The sequence below is a fragment of the Otolemur garnettii genome, unplaced genomic scaffold (genome assembly GCF_000181295.1).
Source record: "Otolemur garnettii isolate 467f Iridium unplaced genomic scaffold, OtoGar3 scaffold00019, whole genome shotgun sequence".
Taxonomy (NCBI): domain Eukaryota; kingdom Metazoa; phylum Chordata; class Mammalia; order Primates; family Galagidae; genus Otolemur; species Otolemur garnettii.
This window is the reverse complement of record NW_003852414.1, coordinates 5,429,990-5,449,168: the sequence shown is the minus strand read 5'-3', so window position 1 is coordinate 5,449,168 and position 19,179 is coordinate 5,429,990. Positions and strand designations below refer to the sequence as shown.

The 19,179-nt window shown below is 36.0% G+C and overlaps 1 protein-coding gene across 1 annotated transcript in view; it reads right to left on the bottom strand.

The window, feature by feature from the left end:
* ZNF438 (zinc finger protein 438) overlaps positions 1-19,179 on the bottom strand; it is a 125,367-nt gene that overhangs the window by 22,948 nt on the left and 83,240 nt on the right. The window contains exon 4 of the mRNA XM_012803253.2: positions 3,711-3,778. Within this exon, the coding sequence (XP_012658707.1) occupies positions 3,711-3,747 (37 nt within the window). The 5' untranslated portion in view covers positions 3,748-3,778. The remainder of the gene's footprint in view (positions 1-3,710; positions 3,779-19,179) is intronic.

Below are 19,179 nucleotides of genomic sequence, written 5' to 3'. Positions count from 1 at the left end.
AGATAACAAGATAATAAACCACTTTTGGGTTAAATCCCCATAAAAAGTAAACTCCTGTGTGGACAGGCAGCCCAGTGTTATTAATAAAACAGCTGCAAGAGGGTAGAGCTCAGTTTGGTTTTCCCGTCCCCCCCTTTGCTCCTTGCACATTGCTTCTTAAAAGGCAATAAATATTTGTTAAACAAACATTTGCTTTCATTGACCTTAGGATTTTATCCAGGTTGGTGTTTCATGAAAAAACAAAAAAAGATTAAAATGTTTTCACAGCATCAGATGTGATTTATACAAAAATGTTTGAGAGTTAAAACATTTTTGACATAGTTTAATATGTATTTGAGAGCCCACCACATGCCAGGGTGCTTTAAACCCTGCTAAAGATAGAACTTTCATCAAGAACTTATGAAAGACTTAACTGATACTAAAAGCCTAAAATAAGTCAGATCTTTCCCCTAAACTTTAAAAGAGAAGCATGTTAACTTGAGTTCTAAAGTTCTATATTCACTAATACCAAAATGTTTGTGTCTATAAGTAAACACTTGTGTGTTTTTAAGATAGAAGAATATATTTTTAGACAATACCATAACTACTTATTTTAAAAGTATTTTACTTAAACAGAAAATACTGTTTTTTTAAAAGATCCAAGTATGAATCCTTACGGTAGACAATAATTGTGGTGGTTTTGCAGTCAAATAATGTGCACGTTTTGAAAATCAGTAGCAGATGTACAGTTCGCATTTAGCTAACTGTAGTGGTTCTGAGGGGTGCCCACTTGTGTGCCTCAAAGCATTTGCTCCCTCCTCACTGCTACTTCTCATTACTTTCACTACACAGAAATAGCACTCAATTTGAAAATGATGTTTAAACAATACAAATGTGTGACAAAGTTGAGAAAAATGGTAGAAGACTTGTATACGACCTTTCTACCTGTCCAGGAAATGGCAACACTGAACCACGGAGCTGGCAAAGGGATAAGGATTATGAGAGACTTCAGTAAAACAGATGGACTTAAATAAAGACTCCTTCCTAACCAATGAATAGCGCAACTTTATTTTTTTAAGAGACAGAGTCTCACTTTGTCACTCTGGGTAGAGTGCTGTGATGTCACAGCTCACAGCAACCTCTAGCTCTTGGGCTTAGGCAATTATCTTGCCTCAGCCTCCTGAGTAGTAGGACTACAGGTGTCCACCATAATGCCCAGTATTTTTTGTTGTTGTTGTTGTTGTTGTTGTTGTTGCAGTTTGGCAGGGGTCACCTTTGAACCTGTCACCCTTGGTATATGGGGCCAGCCCCCTACTCACTGAGCTACAGGTACTGCCTGTGCAACTTGTTTTAATGAACTATGTAGGGACTTAAAATTCATCCTGCCCTATCCAAGGTATAAACTTTATCATTAATTGGCATAATCACAGTGAATATCATCTTCTTAGCACACAGAAAACATAAATTTTCTCTGTTAGAGAACCATTTGGCAACGCTGTTCACCTGTGTGAGTTTTCTTATCTGACAAGTAAATGAATTCACTTGAAGTTTTAATCACTGTTGTAGTTTTATCTTTCTTTTAGCAAATTTGAAGTTGAAGTTACAGTTGGCTTTATGTTGTTTTCATGCCTTTTTAAAAAAAAAAAAACCACAATTTAGTTCAGTATAAAAATATCAAAGAAAAGAAGTTATGGGAAATGGTAAATCCTATCCCCAGATCCTGAATGAATGAGATAGAAAATTATAACAAAGTTAAGTCTTATAAACTTCTGGAGATTTCTATAACTGATATTCTCAACAGAAAGGAAATGGTGACTCTAAATTACAACAGACAACCTAAAATATAGTACAAATTATTAGAACAATAATACAATGTTAAATCTATCTGAAATTTAAAAACATTTAAATAGAAGAAATTGGAGTTTCTCCTTAGTTTTCTGTTTATAATGTTGCCAGTTCTTCGTAGCTTAAACCCATATCCCTTGGCTCCTAATTATACCTGATTCACTTCTACACATATGTTCAAATCCTGAGCAAATGTCATTTTTTTGGTTGTGTTTCTTGACCAGCCATTTAAAACAAAGTAGGCAGGAATTATAAGTTATATAATGGGAAATTATATCATCAAGGCGTAGTTTCTGGTAAGAATCACCTTGGTGATCATTAAACCTGCTTCCACCATATGAAATTTTGTTAGGGGATCGTATGCTGGTGTGGCAGATTTTCCATAAGCCCCATAACTCTTGTTTGTGATGTCCTACCTGAATTTCATACATCAATGTATATAATATGTATACGTTCGTAAGTCAGTAATTCAAAAGTACTACGCCAGATGCTGTGAAGAAACCAGAGGTAAATCAGACAGAGCCTGAGCTCATAGGAAACGAAATTCTATTAGAACAGCATACATGTATGTAATTAACTAGAATAAAACATGATAAATGCTGCATTAGAAGGATTATGATATGCTTTGAAAACCTGAATGAAAGAACAGTTGGGTAAGAGAGAGATTTGTGAGGCTGCTGTTAATAGCTGGGCTCTCTCCATCTTTGGACAGAGGGCAGTTAGAGGGAGGGGCATGAGGCTGCTTCTTGCTGGGGGTGCCTAGTGGCCTTAGAAGGCCAAGCATAATCCAGGGGGACTTCCGCCAGGATCACTAACCAGTAAGTGACTGACTTAAGATTTGAACCTAGATCCTAGATCCATCAAATTCAAAGCTCACTATTTTTTCCTAGTATCACACTGCAAATTTATAAAGAATATTCTAATAATTTTTTATTCTTCCTAAGGGTTAGAGTGCAGCCTTTATGGAGAGGACAATTTAATTATTCTTTATTAATAAAAAACCATATCTCCATGTGTAAACTGTTTTTCTAGAAGCTCCAGGTTTCTTTTAAAGAACTCATGATTTTCTTTTTTATAAATTGTACAGAGGGGAAAGGATTTTTCTATTGCTTTGTAAATGGCTATGGGAAGAAATAGGTCAAGGAAATGCCTAAGCAAATAGTTTTTCTACATAGATGTGTGCATACCCATGTATAAATATGTATGTACTTGTTCTTCTATTTATGCGTACTAAAATACCTGTGTTGACTTGGTGCCCATAGCACAGAGCTTACAGTGCCAGCCACATGCACTGAGGCTGGTGGGTCCAAGCCCAGACCAGGGAGCTGAATGACAATGATAACCGCAACAAAAAAATAGCTAGGCATTGTGGCCGGCAACTATAATCCCAGCTACTTGGGAGGCTGAGGCTGGAGAATCGCTTAAGCCCAAGAGTTTGAGGTTGCTGTGAGCTGTGATCCCACAACACTCTACTGATGGCAACATAGTGAGACTCTGTCTTAATCAAATGAAAAAAAAAAAAAGAATACCTGTGTCATTCTGTTTAATGGTCAATGCTTTATAATTCCACTGACATCTTTTGGTACTAGCTAATTGCCAGATAACAGGCTGGGCTCTGTGAGTATTAGGTGGAATGAGATTGCCCTGCTCTCAGCGAGCTGTTAGCCTAGTACAGAAGACTTGTTCTTAAAACTCAAGAATCCATGTACACATAATTAATCAAAAGAAATTAACTTTCATATATAATTATGATTTTTGTTTTTAATTCTAGAAAATAAGTCTCATTTTTGTTAGAGGAGACGGACATGAAATGTATCAATTAAAATTACATACACAGTATGTCATACACATTATCATTATCATTTTTCTTAGATAGCTGATCTTACCTTGATCTTTTGGTGGCAGTGATAATGAATTCTGCATTATGATGTATTGGATTTGAATAATAACTTTCCTAAAAATAAATATTACACAAATAACAATTAGAAAACAATTGAGAGATCTTGTTAATGTATACCAAGAAATATGTATCTTAAGTTATTTTATAAAGTTTTTATATTTATTACCTGTATAAGTAGTAAGAAATGGATTGAGTTACTAAGAATTGATGTTTTATTTTCTTCATATTTTTTGAGAGAGAGGATTTTACTGAAGGTCTTAGTGGACCTTAGAGAGAAATGAAATGTCATGTCAAGTCAGAAGGCCTCACTTGCACCTTGCTCTAATGGAGTATGTGCAAGCAGGCACAGCTGAGATCCTAAGAAAATGTACTACTCGATGACTGTTTCGTATATTCTGTTGAAGAATAACTAAAATCCTTAAAAATATCAAGGTAATAATCCTGCAACATATTCACTTGATGAAAGCTAATTCAGCCATTAAAATGCAATTATGAAGATTATGTAGCAACATAACATATGCTGATACAATGAACATACGAAATGCCATACACTAGAATTACAACCACATAAAAAAGGCATAGAAAAACACATGCCAGAAAACATCAATATGTATACTTGCATTGTGCTCAGGGACAGAATTACAAGTGTTTTTTTCCCTCAATTTTCGCTACTTCCAAAATATCTATAATGCGGGGTTCCAATTAACAAAATATTTGAATATAAAAATAAGACAACATCCTGGGCGGCACCTGTGGCTCAAAGGAGTAAGGCGCCGGCCCCATATGCTGGAGGTGGTGGGTTCAAACCCAGCCCCCTCCAAGAACTGCAAAAAAAAAAAAAAAGACAACATTCTTTAAAACTACAGGTAAATAAGCTGTCAAATACAGAAGTATTTCTAGGAATGACATCAAATACAGATATCATTAAGGTAAATGATGATGAATTTTTCCATTTAAAATTTTAAATATACCCAACTCAGTGAATGTATTAAAAATCATTGAACTGTACACTTTAAATGGGTGAGTTGTATGGCATCTGAATTGTATCTCGATGAAGCTGTTGTGATAAAAAATAATTGTACTTTTTCTAAAAGTAAATGTTAAAAATATTAAAAAGAAATTTTGAAATGTTTTAAATAATAAAATTGAGCAAAATTAAAAGGCATGATTTGTACTTGTAATCAAGATGGAGTGAGACCAGATTTATCCTTCTGCCTGAAGCAACTAAAACACAGATAAAATGTAAGAAACAATGTTTTTGAAACACTGGACATTAGGATGAAAAACCGATCCTTGAGAGACAAGAAATAATTGAGATGAGCTCAATGGGAGGAAACAACCTGGTGGAGACTCCCAGAGTAATGGAGAAAGAAAGCTACATGCAGAGAGCACAGAGAGAGGGTCCCCATCTACATCTATCTTTGTAATCATAAGGCCCATGCAAGTGAGGAAATTCCCCAAAGCCAGGGAAAGAAAGGTCAAAGGTAATCAACACTCACAGAGGGACAGGAATATTGTCTGTTCCCAGTACCTACACCAAAAAAATACTAATTCACAGGGCATTTGAGTACACAGAAGGGCTTTCTTATTGAGGGGGAGTAATAAGCCCTAGACGGTGCATTTCACATAACAAATCTTAAAGCAAGACATGAAAGGATCAAACTCTTTCCCAGCATTTTTTTTTTTTTTGAGACAGAGCCTCAAGCTGTCCCCCTGGGTAGAGTGCCGTGGCATTACAGCTCACAGCAACCTCCAACTCCTGGGCTCAAGCGAGTCTCCTGCCTCAGCCTCCCAAGTAGCTGGGACCACAGGTGCCTGCCACAACCCCCGGCTATTTTTTGGTTGCAGCCGTCATTGTTGTTTGGCGGGTCCGGGCTGGATTCAAACCTGCCACCTTAGGTGTACATGGCTGGCGCCTTATCCGGTTGAGCTATAGGCGCTGAGCCTCTTTCCCAGCATTTTAACTGTGTATCAGAACAAAGCTCACAAGTATTTACAGAAATACAAAAATATCACCCAATAAAGTAAAATTCATAATTACTGACATCTAATAAAAATCATTAATCATGCAAAAATGCAGAAAAATATGATCCATCATGTAAAAATCAAAACTGGCCCAGGACTAACACAGACGTTAGAATTAGCAGACAAGGACATTAAGTGTATATATCACATTCATATGTTCAAAAAGTTAAGTCAGGCAGAAGAAATATAAAAATAATCCATATAAAGTTTCTAGAGATGAAAACTATTACTACATTGAATAAGATGAAAGATACACTGGATGGGATTAGTGGCATGTTAGATATATCAGAAGAAAATATCAACAAACCTGAAGAGAGGCATACCACAAGAGATTATCCAGAATGAATCTCAGGAGATGAGATGATGAAACAAAACAAAACAATCTCTGCATCAGTGAACTGTAGGACAACCATGTAACTTAATATAATCGCAACTGGAAAGGAGAGAGATGGAAAGACAGAAAAAGTATTTTAAGAAATAATGGCAGAAAATTTTCTAAATTTGATAAAGCTCTAAATATGCAGATCCAAGTTCTCAAAAAACTGATGAATAAGAAATATGAAAATCATAGCAAGGTATGTCATTATCAAATTGCTCAAAAGGCAGTCAGAGAGAAAGACGCATTGCATATAGGGGAACAACAATGAGAATAAAGGCAGATTTCTTACTGGAAACAATGCAAGTAAGAATATAATAAACAACATCTTTAAAGTACTAAAAACAAGAATCACCTTGTAATTTAGAATTCTATGTCCCTCAAAGAAAACTCTAGGCCCAGTTGAGTTCTCTGGTGTTATCTATGGAATACTTAAGGAAGAAATATTATCAATTATAAACAAATTCTTCCAGAAAACTGAAAAGGAGAGAATCCTTACCATCTAAGAAGTCAGCATTATCTACATATTGAAATCAGACAAAGATATTATGAGAAAAGAATTACACAGCCCAATATGCCTCGTAAGCATAGATGTAAAAATACTAACAAAATTCTAAAAAATCAAATCCAACACATGAGGTTTAACATTCAAAATCAATGTAATTCACCATTACCTTATAAAGGAAAACAACATGCTTATTTTAGTAGCTACAGGAAATACATTTTAAAAATTCTAACACCCATTCCTGATAACACTTTTAGAGAATAGGACTAGAAGAGAACTTCCTTATCTTGGTAAAAGACATCTTTGAGAAATCTGAAGCTAACATCATGCTAAATAAAAGGCTGAAAGACCTACAGACTGACAAGTCAAAAAGACTCATGAAGGAAATTTCAGACGATCTAAATAAATGGAGAAATATATAGTGTTCAAAGATGAGAAGACTTAGTGTTGTTAAGATGGCAATTCTTTCTAAATAGGTCTATTAGAATTTCAAAAAATCCTTATCAAAATCCCAGTAGACTTTTTATGGAAATTAGCAAACTTATTCTAAAATACACATGAAAATGCAACAAAACTCAAGAATAACCAATGTTATTACTGGATATAACCAATGTTATTACTGGAATAACCAATGTTTCTTACTGGAAACAATGCAAGTAAGAATATAATAAACAACATCTTTAAAGTACTAAAAACAAGAATTACTGTACTAAAAACCAAAATTGTTTGGAAGAAAGAAGTTGAAGGACTAATACTGCTATAGTGTCAAGAGAGACAAATAGATCAACATGGCAGAACAGATAACCCAGAAATAAAGCCACACATATATGATCAACTGATTTTCATAAAGTCCAAAGGGAAATCAATTGAACACAGTCACCTCAACAAATGGTGACAGGACCACTAAATATCCTCATGCAAGGACGACAACAAAAAGCTTTGAGCCCCATGCCACTCATCTGTAATACAAAGTAATTATATCCAAAATTAAAAACTCTCAAACTTTAATAAGAAAACACCTCCCTCAATTTACAAAATGGACAAAAGACGTGAATATACACTTCACCCAAAAAAGACACATGGCTTGCAAATAAGGACACAAGAAGATGTTCAACATCATTAGTTATTCAGAAAACGCAAATTAAAACTACAATGAGGTAATACCACATGTCTATTAGAATGGATGAAAGTTAAAAATAATTTGACTACACCAAGCACTGGCAAGAATATAGAAGACACAGAAGAACAGTAAAGTTTTTTTTTTTCCCCATGTATTCATGAGAATAACTACCAATTAAAAATGACTATCTCTGAGTGGGACATTAAATTGCTAGTTACTTTTTTCTTTATGCTATGGATATATTACAGTCTTATACGCTCCTGCTGATAAAGTAAAATGGGAGTAACTTTGAGAAAGAGTTTGGCATTTTCTTCAAAAGTTGATGATATACCTACCATAGGATCCAGGTATTACTAACTGCTGCCTACTGACCCGAGAGAAGAGACAGCTTATGCTCACATATAGACTTGTACAAAGAATGATCTTAGCAGCTTTATTTGCAGTAGCGCCAAAGCTAGGAGGAACCAAATGTTCATCGACAAGTGGAACATATAAACAAGGAACAAACACTCACAGAGGTCAGTCTGCAGGAACATTATGCTGTAGGAAAGAAGCTAGATGAAAAAGAGTACATGCTGTATGATTCTACTGATAGAAGATTTTAGAAAAAGCAAACTATTGTGACAGAAAGATCAGTGGTCACTTGGGGAAAGGAGAGACAGGAAGGGTTGGGAGAAAAATCCTTATAAGTGGGCATGAGAAACACATATCCTTCATCAGGGTGAAGGGTGTGTACAAATGCCAAAATCCATCACATTGTTTTTTAAATATGTGTAATTTATTATATATCAATATAACGGTTAAAAATATTGGGAAAGAGGCAAATACTGGGAAAAAATTAAATATTTCCAATAGACATGTAGACATACATTTATTATTCATTTAACAAATGGTGTTTGAGGTGCTACTATACACCCTGGAAAGATAACCTTACGAGAAAGAGAAAATACTCCAGTATAAAACAGTAAAGACTGAGAGAGGATGTTAAACTAGTGATCATTAGAGATGATCACTCTTGATCATCACATTAGTGATCAAGCCTTACTAAAAATCAAAGAATTTCAAATTTCTAAAATAATATTACTGCCTATGAATTAACAAAAAATAAGCAAAACAATACAAACTTCAGGTAAGTCTGAGGGGAGGGGCACGATCATTTACTTTGTGAAGTATAATGAGCACCAAGTTTTCAGAAGTACTTTGGCAAGGTGCATCCTCAGCCTGAAAATTCTGTTTCTTTTAATCCAGATTTTCCTTCTACTTCTAAGACTTTATTTCAGATAATCACCATCGTAATGTGTAAAGCTATACATCACCATTGTCATCATTATCATCCTTATTACTTTTAAAGAAATGTTTAGTGTGCTATTTAAAATACACAACGATGTATATAACTTCGAAGTAAACTGGGGTGTATTTTTATAACTAAACTATTTTTAGAAATGTTTTAAAACTATTTATAAATATGAAAAATGTTTGTTTTTATGTTTTATAGGGTTGGTTACAGACCAGTAATGGCTATTTTTTCCCATAAATTCATGAGAATACTACCAAGTGTTAAAAATGACTATCTCTGAGTGTGGCATTAAATTGCTTCTTACTTTCTTCTTTATGCTGTGGACATATTCTTAAACTTCCCTAATAAATGAATACTACCTTTGAAAGCAGAAAAAAAAAAAAAGACCACAAGTTTTTATTTTGTTTTTGAAAACTACGTTAGAAAATGAGTGCCATCAAAATAAATATAACCTTACTCCCAACATCTTGGGAGTAGAAAGTATTTAAACCCGAACTCTGCTCAAATGAAGTCATACTGTCTTTTGCTGCCACAGAGAACTCTGCTGTATTTATTGTAATCATGAAACATAAATAAACTGTGCAGTAAATACAGTTACCCCATAGAACCATTCACTTTCAGCAGTCAATAAACTACAAGATGTTTGACACTTTATTATATAAATTCAGTAGGTTAATGTAAGTGTTCTTTTTTTTTTTTGAGACAGGGCCTCATGCTATCGCCTGCACATTTAAGCTAGGCTAGGCTACGCCATTCAGTAGGTTAGGAACATTAAATGCATTTTTGAATTATGATCTTTTCAACTTACGATGGGTTTATCAGGATGTAGCCCTATCATAAGTCAAGGATCACTTATGATGGGCACATGAAATTAAAACAAGCCAGGAAAATTCTTTCTCTGGTGCATTAAAACTTTTCAAACAATGCCTAAGTACACAAAAGGCAAAGAGCAGCGCTGAATACTTTAGAATGACAAGTTCATCCGGGTAGTTCCTGTTTTTTCCTTCTCTGTGCCATGACCATATTCATTTCCTTAACAGAGCAACAGAAAAGAAAGGTGCCTTTTTCAGTATTACCTAACTTTTTTCGTTCCTTGACACGAAAGGCTTTTGTTTGACACTTAAGTTATTATAAAATGATTATTTCCAACATGGAAAAAACTAAATAAAAATGAACATGCATGAAAGAAAAAGAAACAGGGGCTAAACAGCTGACAGGTTACAACGATGCACTCTGGAATTTCCTTTGCTTTAATTTTTCAAAAAACATCTCTTATTATACATTATAATAACATTGTAAAAGCATTCCTGAAAGATGAACACTTATACAATTGTGGCAATATTTAGATAACTAATACATATTATTTAAAACATATGTTATTTAGAACATGTCATGGCATTTTAGACCTAGAAAAACCCTGGTACTTCATGTTTCCCACTAATAGAATATTACCTTATTACTGAATCTGCAACAAACCAAATCCATAATCTGAATATTCTAAGCCAAATACTATAATATTAATATTTTAATATATTGCCTAATTTATTTTCAATGCTTTTCTTGGTTTTTGTAATACTCATAGTGCATATATCAATTTTTTTTTAGAGACAGAGTCTTCCTTTGTTGCCCTTGGAGGGTGCTGTGGCATCACAGTTCACAGCAACCTCCAGCTCTTGGGCTTAGATGATTCTCTTGCCTCAGCTTCCCGAGTAGCAGGGACTACAGGTGCCCACCACAATGTCCAGCTATTTTTCTATCGGAGTTTAGCCAGGGCTGGGTTCGAACCAGCCACCCTTGGTATATGGGGCTGGCACTCTACACACTGAGCCACAGGCGCCGCTCCATATATCAATTTTTATTCTGCTTTAGAAATGTACTTAGTCTCTGGTATTTACAGGGGAATACACCCCAAGACAAACCATGGATGTCTGAAACCACAGACAGTACCAAACCATATATATGGCATGCATGTATACCTTTAATAGAAGTTAACATGAATGCGATGTCTTTGTCTCTCTCTAAAAATATCTTACCGTGTTATATCTTGGGTAACTGAAAATAGTGTTGGGGAGAGAAACCATGGATAATGCAGGGCTACTGTTTATATATTAAACATTTGCTTGCATTGATGCAGCCTTCAAAAACTATTTTTTATAATGCCATGTATTTAATTTAAAAATATGTAAGAACAAGGAATAAGTTCAAACAGTACAAAAAAGGAATATACTGAAAAATTCACCTCCCTTTCATTCTATTCCAATTCCCCTCCTTAGAGGCAACAACTGCACGACAACTGCATTGTCGAGACCCTTTTAGAAATAGCTTATCTGTACATGAGCTAACGTGTAGAAATACACTCTGCACCCCTTCTGCCCTTTCTAAACTGAAGCACAGTATACATGCTGCTCTTTTTTCACTTACTATAGTTTTGAGAGTTCTCCGTATCAGCACTCACCAACATCTTCATTCTTTTTAAAGATTGCATAGAACCATTCTTTATGAACTCGCTGACAGACAATTAGATTGTTCTCAGCCTTTTGTTCTTACAAAGGTGCAGTGTGCATCCCACCCATACTTTGCTAACATGTACAAGTCTATCTGCAGGATAAAGTCACGGTAAGAAACTTCTGTGTCTGTTTAAAATTTTCATATATATTGCTAAATTCTCCTTCAAAGAAGTTGTACTGATTTACCCCAAAATGTATGAAAGTGCCTCAAAACCACTACTTGCAAAAACTGCCACAGGAATTTTTCAATCAACTACCCAAAAGCTTTAAAGATTTTAACACAGTCTACATATTTTTCTCAACTTTAGCTGAATACGCAAGTACTAAGTTTTGTTGAAACATACATAAACCCTAATAAAAATCGAAACCAGTTTCACATCTCAAGGATTAAGAAGAATGACTGTTTTTTTTGTTCTCTCTCTGACAAAGTCTCACTCTCAGCCCAGCTCATAGTAATTCCAAACTTCTGGGTTCAAAGGATTCTCCTGCTTCAGCTTCCAGGTACCCATTATAATGTCTGCTATTTTTTTTTTTTTTCTATTTTTTAGCAGAGACAGAATCTCTTTCTTGCTTGGGCCAGTCTTGAACTCCTTAAATCAAGGCAACCTCCTATCTCAGCCTCTCAGAATGCTAGGATTACAGATGTGAACCATTATGCCCAGCTTAGAATAGTGTTTATGGAAAGCCCTACGGACAAAAACCAGAAAAAAAAATCAGTTTGAAAAGATGGTGCTGCTGTGCAATGCCCACCAAAAGTGGGTTCACAGCACATGGCCCATTAGTTGGTATCAACACATTCTTACTATGAAAATGAAAACACAAATGGATTTGCTAAGTGAACAAGACAAACCAGTTATAATAATAGAAGGAAAAAAAATCCTACATATTTGAAAAAGTAGCCTTTTAAAAATGTTTTTTCATTTTAAGACATTACAAGTACAGTTTTACGATAATTTTACAGTGTAAAAATTGTGCTCTTTTGTCTAATAAGAAATAGTGTCTTGACTGAGGCGCTGCCAGCTGAGGATCAGGTGAACCCAATTAACCCAATTTTTAACTTGTTCATACTCAGTGGTTTGGTTTAGATATACACTATTCCTTAAATTCTTTAGGGTACAACATGGAAAACCATAAACAGGCTATAAAGGTCGTGACATTAATTTTGCTGTCATTCTCAGGCCTTAAGAAGGCATCAAAAACTAAAAAAAAACTTACCCTTTGGGAAGGAAGGCAAATCTGAAACTAATTATGGTAGTTATTATCATAATGCTATTAAATTAAACATCATGACCCTAGCTAAATTTATTTTGGTACCTTTTGTTAATGAATAAAACCCCTCAAATAAGATTACTGTACCCTTGCATAGAGCAAAACGGTTTATCAGACTAGTAGAAGTAACCATTCAAAAACCTCAATTTTTATTAACTTAAAGCTTAACTGGAAAGTTTGATGTATTAATAAGCATCCATGGATTCTTTTGGAAGAAAATGTTGTATTTGTTACAAAGCTCTACTTAAGAAGTAAAAACTTGACATAGGTAGAATATAACCATTGCCATTTATTTAAACCTAAAAGAAATAAAGGGGGAATACATCTCGGTAGCTTCCTTTTCCACATAATGTTTTTTTCCTTCCTAAGTTTTTAAGAATCAAACTGCTTCAAGTATTTGGAGGCCAAGATGGTCCAGAAGTAACACCAAAGCTTATGATTCTCTGCTAGTTCCTGGACCACTCTACCAACTCCCGGTCTGAGCAGCAGGTGGGAGAGGAAGCCGCCTGACCTAGAATGCAAAAGTATTTGCTGTGTTTGTTCTCTAGCGTCCTGAAACCAGAATCCTACCCACAAGGACTCTGATGGGCTCATTTTAAGCCCTTACAAATGTCGGAAGACAGAAGTGGAAGCTGAGGACAGTGAAGGATGAGTCTGAGTGGGTGGGGAAGGAAAATGAGGCAAGGAGAAGTACTGTCACAATGGCTGTGTAGGGCTAATGAGCAGGGAGCAATTACAAAAGAAAGAAAAAAGGAGCGGGAGGAAAAAAGGAAGAATGGCAACATTTTAAAAGGAGAAACAGTGCTTTTTTGACCCATCATTATCATGTTCCCACAACCCTTTATGGAGTCAGATCTCAAGCTGGACTCTGTACTCCAAATATGTGCGTTTCCACATTAGCTTATGAAGCAAAATTTAAAGCTTATGCATGATAGCACTCCCTTGCGGGCCAAGAGTCCACCTTCAGGAGGTAGCCATCTCTGTCTATGCAACAGTAGTTTTATACTTAAATATTTCATTACACTTTATTACTTTATAAAAATTAGTGGATATAAAACAATTAAAAGTAAATGTGACCAAAAATATAGGCAACAAAAGTAAAAATAAATTGAGACTCTATCAAAATTTAAAAATTCTGCATAAAAAAGGACAAAATCAACAGAGTGAAAAGAAAACCTAAGGAATGGAAGAAAATATTTGCAAATCAATTATCTGATAAGGGATTAATATGGAGAATACATAAAGAACCCCATTACTCAACAAAAACAAATACCCTGACTTTAAAATGAGCGAAGGACTTGTATAGACACTTCTCCAAAGATGAAATACAAATGGCCAAAAAGCATATGAAAACATGTTCAGTGTCACTAATAAGGAAAATGCACATCAAAAGCACATTCTAAAATCATATTCATTAGAATAGCTATTAGTGAAACCCCCCAGGAATATAGCAAGTGTTGGCAGGAATATTGGAGAAGCTAGAACTGCTGTCAACTGTTGATGGAAATATAAAATTGTGTAGCCATTATGGAAAACTGTATGGCAATTCCTCAAAAATTAAAAACAGAATTATCATATTATCTAGCAATTCCACTGTGGGTTTATATCCAAAAGAATTATGAGCAAGATGTCAGAGAGATGTATGCACACCCAGGTTTATCAGAGCTGTCATCATATGAGGTCTGATAATTAAGTTTGAGAACTTGTCACCATGTGCTAATGTGCCTTGTACAAATGACTCAGTGAAGTTTCAGAACGTTGGTATATCAGTGTCTCCCAGCTGTGTTCATGTCGATGGGTAGCAGTGTCTTTCTGAGTGGATTTCATTATTGTTGTTGCATGTTTTTGTGCGCCATGATGGCTCTGATGACCATTCCAGAAAAAGAGTTCCAAAATTGTTTTAAAGGGCGGAATAGGCACTGGTGTTGGTACATCACTTCCCAAGGAGAGTACTTCAAAGGTGACCACAGTGATCTTCAGCAATGAAGTATGTAGCACTTTTCCTGGGATGAGTTAACTTAATTGTCAGATCTCATACACCTTGTAACAACATTAATTTAGGAAAAAGTGGTGATCATTCAGGATGGTTTAGGCAGCAAATCTTTAACCCTTATTGGAAGCACCGCTGACTTAAGCCAGATGTTTAAATGCTCAACTGTGCCAAATGATAAGATTAAAAAATACTTACAAAGTGTAAAATATTTATAGTAGGCATATATCTGTGTCAAAAAAATGATATATTCTTTTTGAACTGAACTAGTAAAGGATTGCTTTACTAGTTCTTTGGTAATGAAATATCTTCTTTATGGTATGTATTTATTTTCTGACTTTTATACACTGTATACTGGTGTATTTTTTTGAGGGACATATTTTATCCAAAAGTAAATACTGCCTATAACAGGAAGTACTAGCCCAGGGCTCTTCAGGCCACACAGGCTATCAACACAGCCACCCTGCAGATTTGATCTGATTAAATTTCTTCCTATATCCCTCAAAGTTCTTATCACTCTGTTCTCTGGTGAGTTTATCAGAAAGGCAGGGGGTTTCCAGGTAATCTTGTTCATGGAGATACCTAAATATTAGTAGCTGACAAAGACACAGTGTCATAGAGAAAGGGCTTCAATGAATGATATCTTTTCAGCTCCAGGCTGGTCCCTATCCCCCTTCAACCTACCCACACCAGCCACCACCCCACTCACCAGGCTCTAGCACTATCAGAGTCAAGTGGAAGAAACCAAGTTAACCCCAGTGGTTCCAGATTAAAATAATCAAATTAAAATACAGTATCATAGAGAGTAGCTATTAACCTCTGAAGAAGCTTTGAGATTAAAGCAGCAAGGCCACTTCCTCCTGGGCTCCCCTCAACCTGGGTCTGTACTCACAAGGACAGTAATGCAAACAGACGTGCGGGAGGGCAGGTAGGATGCACACAGGGCTTAGGGGCACACAGGGCTTAGAGGGGCTTCTCCTGAAACATTCAGTGATACTTTAAGGATCTAAAGAGCTGATAAAAAATTTTCACCTACAGATCATATTCATCACAGAGCATGAAACCTGAACTTGAAATACAACTAACAGGAAATCTTTTCTTATTTTGGTATACAATCTTAAATATCAGTATTACAAAACCAATAGATTGTTACTATACATTCACTAAGTATTTAATTTTCCTGTGATGACTAGATGGGGGCCTAATTTAATCTAAGTATATAAAAAATAACAGGATTATTTTAAAAGACAAGAAACTAAGGGTGATAGCTGGGTTTTATCCTCTAATCTCCAAAATTTCCCCATTTTTCAAGTTTGCACTTCAAATGACAAACAAATCCCAGAAATTAAAATGCAGACTAGCATAAGTCCATAAGTTAAGGAGTGTGATAAAAAGTTAGTGTTCAGTAGTGATAGTTCATCTTTAGACTGAGCTTTTATTGAGAAATGGAAATTTAATTCAAATGGATGGATGGGTTTCAGTGTTCTGGAAAAATTAGGAACGAGAGACCCGAACTCCTTCTGAGCATGCTGGTTCATGAGAACAAATGTTAAAGAAAATGCCTTAGGAGAGGGCTGCAAAAGTCAGGTCGCTATGACCACTCCTTTGATTCTTCTGATAAAAATCTGCCTCAAGCTTTGTTGTATTTGGCATTTACAGATTTATACCCTTACGTTTGCCCACTATTGATAAATAAGCAATAAAACACTAATAACCAGGGAGATAACTTTCTTGTAACAGTTACAGTGTAACTTAAATCACAAGCCATTTGCACACAGTTTTCTTCACAGGGACTTCGCCTCTCAGGGGTGCTGTGTGCTGGCATTCCAAACTTAAGTGTATGCCTGGGATAAATAACACTTCAGGGGTCATCTGAAAATTTTTTTACAGTATAAATTAAAATTTATGTCAGGATAGTGTTAAATTGCCAAAGTATCCCTTAGAAGTAATAAGAAAATGCTATCACTTCTACATACATGCAGAATAAAAACATTATTTAAGAATTTGACATTTTAAGACTTTTACTGGCCAAGGGAATATGGAATTGCTAAAACTGAATTCATGCCAGATATTCTTCACTTGAAGGTGATTACCTGCCAGAAAATTGTTTCAGAGTCTATTTTCATTAGTTACATTAAAATGAGCAAATGACAGATGATCTCTCTACAGCACTGGGGATCACCAGCACGGCCAAATACATCACAAGAGACACTGAGGATATAGACTAAGACACAAGAAACTCCCAGGAGCAAAAGTCACCTGGCAAATATAACAAAACTTGTCTAATTATCTCAAATTTGTACTCTCCCCCAGTATTTGCTATCAGTACATCACATAATTCTATTTACATGTGACTGCCTTAGTAAGGAAGAGCTATTTCTCAACAGAAATAAGAATCCATTCATGTTACCTAAAGTTGTTCATAAGAAAGTATATATGGAAGGAAAATGTCTGGAAATTGCCTCCAAACCCATTCACTTTCAAAGTCCAACATCTTACAGTCCTCTCCCTCACTTCCTCATCTTCCCTTTCACAAAATCATGTGAATTTCACCTACTAAAAACTGGATATGTCCACTTCTTTGTTTTTTTTTTTTTTGAGACAAAGCCTCAAGCTGTCGCCCTGGGTAGAGTGCCATGGCATCACAGCTCACAGCAACCTCCAACTCCTGGGCTCAAGCGATTCTCCTGCCTCCATCTCCCAAGTAGCTAGGACTACACGGACCTGCCACAATGCCCAGCTATTTTTTGGCTGCAGCCATCATTGTTGTTTGGCAGGCCCGGGCTGGATTCAAACCTGCCAGCTCGGGTGTATGTGGCTAGCGCCTTAGCCACTTAAGCCACAGGTGCCGAGCCAGGTATTTTCTGGTACAAGTTGCTCTATTCCTCTGCCTACACCGTAATGCTGTCAACTGGCCTCCCCAGCTTCCACTCCTGTCCCTTCTCTAGCCAGAGTGATGTTTACAAAATACTCATTAGAACACATGACATCAGACTGAACACCCTTTGAAATTACAGCACGACTTAGGGCTGAGGCTCTGTACAGTCCAGTCTGGACCTCCTTCTTGGTTTCACCTGTACCCCTCATCCCTTAGTTTCTGCATCCCATCCATACTGGCCTTCCTTCAGTTTCTTGAACACATCAGGGCTCTCTCAACAGTCTTCATACATGTTGTCCTTCTTCTCCCTAGAATGTTTCTTATTCTTTTTTGCTTTGATAAAATCACCTCCTTAGGAAAACTGTCCCTGACTTAGACTGGTTTAGACATTCCTGTTAATAGTCTCAATAGACACTGTGTTTTTCCTTCATAGTACCTACCACAATTGTAATGCCTTATACCCTTAACAGAAAAGCAGCTCTAGAAGGGCAAGGTTCACACCCCTTTGTGTTCACAAGGTACCTTAAGCATCTGGCATAGTAACCAACCCGCTAAGAGGAGCTATTTATGGTATGATTCACGTGCCATAAAATTTACCTTTTAAAGTGTCATATCTAGGGACGGAATAGATCTTCCATTAAGTATAAGCTGTTCCATAGGATAACTCTTATGTTTAACCCTTTGAGGAACTGTCAGACTATTTTCCAAAGAAACTTTCCATTTACATTTCCATTAGTAACGTATGAAGTCTCCCATTTTCACATCCTAACACTTGTTTTCGTCCATACAAAATACACTTTTTTTTTTTTTTTTTTTTTTTACTTATAGCTATCCTAATATGTGTGAAGTAGTATCTCATTATGGCTATTTCCTAATGACTAATAATGTTGAGCATTTTTTCATGTGCTTACTGCCAATTTGTAGATCTTCTTTGGAAAATTATCTATTAAATTCTTCTGCCCAGTTTTTAATTGGGTTATTTTCTTTTTATTATTGAGTTGTAAGAGTTCTTTATACATTTTGGAATATAAGTACTTTATCAGATGTGAACTGCTAATATTTTCTCCCATTCTGTGGGTTATCTTTTTACTTTCTTGACGTATCCTTTGAAGCAAAAACATATATATATATATATTTTTGAACAGAGTCTTACTGTATTGCCCTGGGTAAAGTGCCGTGATGTCACAGCTCACAGCAACCTCAAACTCTTAGGCTTAAGCAATTCTCTTGCTTCAGCCTCCCAAACAGCTGGGACTACAGGCACCTGCCACAACGCCTGGCTATTTTTTTGTTGTAGTTGTCATTATTGTTTGGCAGGTCCAGGCTGGGCTTGAACCCGCCAGTCCTGATGTATGTGGCCAGTGCCCTAACCGCTGAGCTATAGGCACTGAGCCTAGAATTTTCATGTGATCTGACAATTCCACCTCTGGACATATCCCCACGAGAACTGGTCATTGAGACTTCAGTCCTGCCTGGGGAACCTGAGCC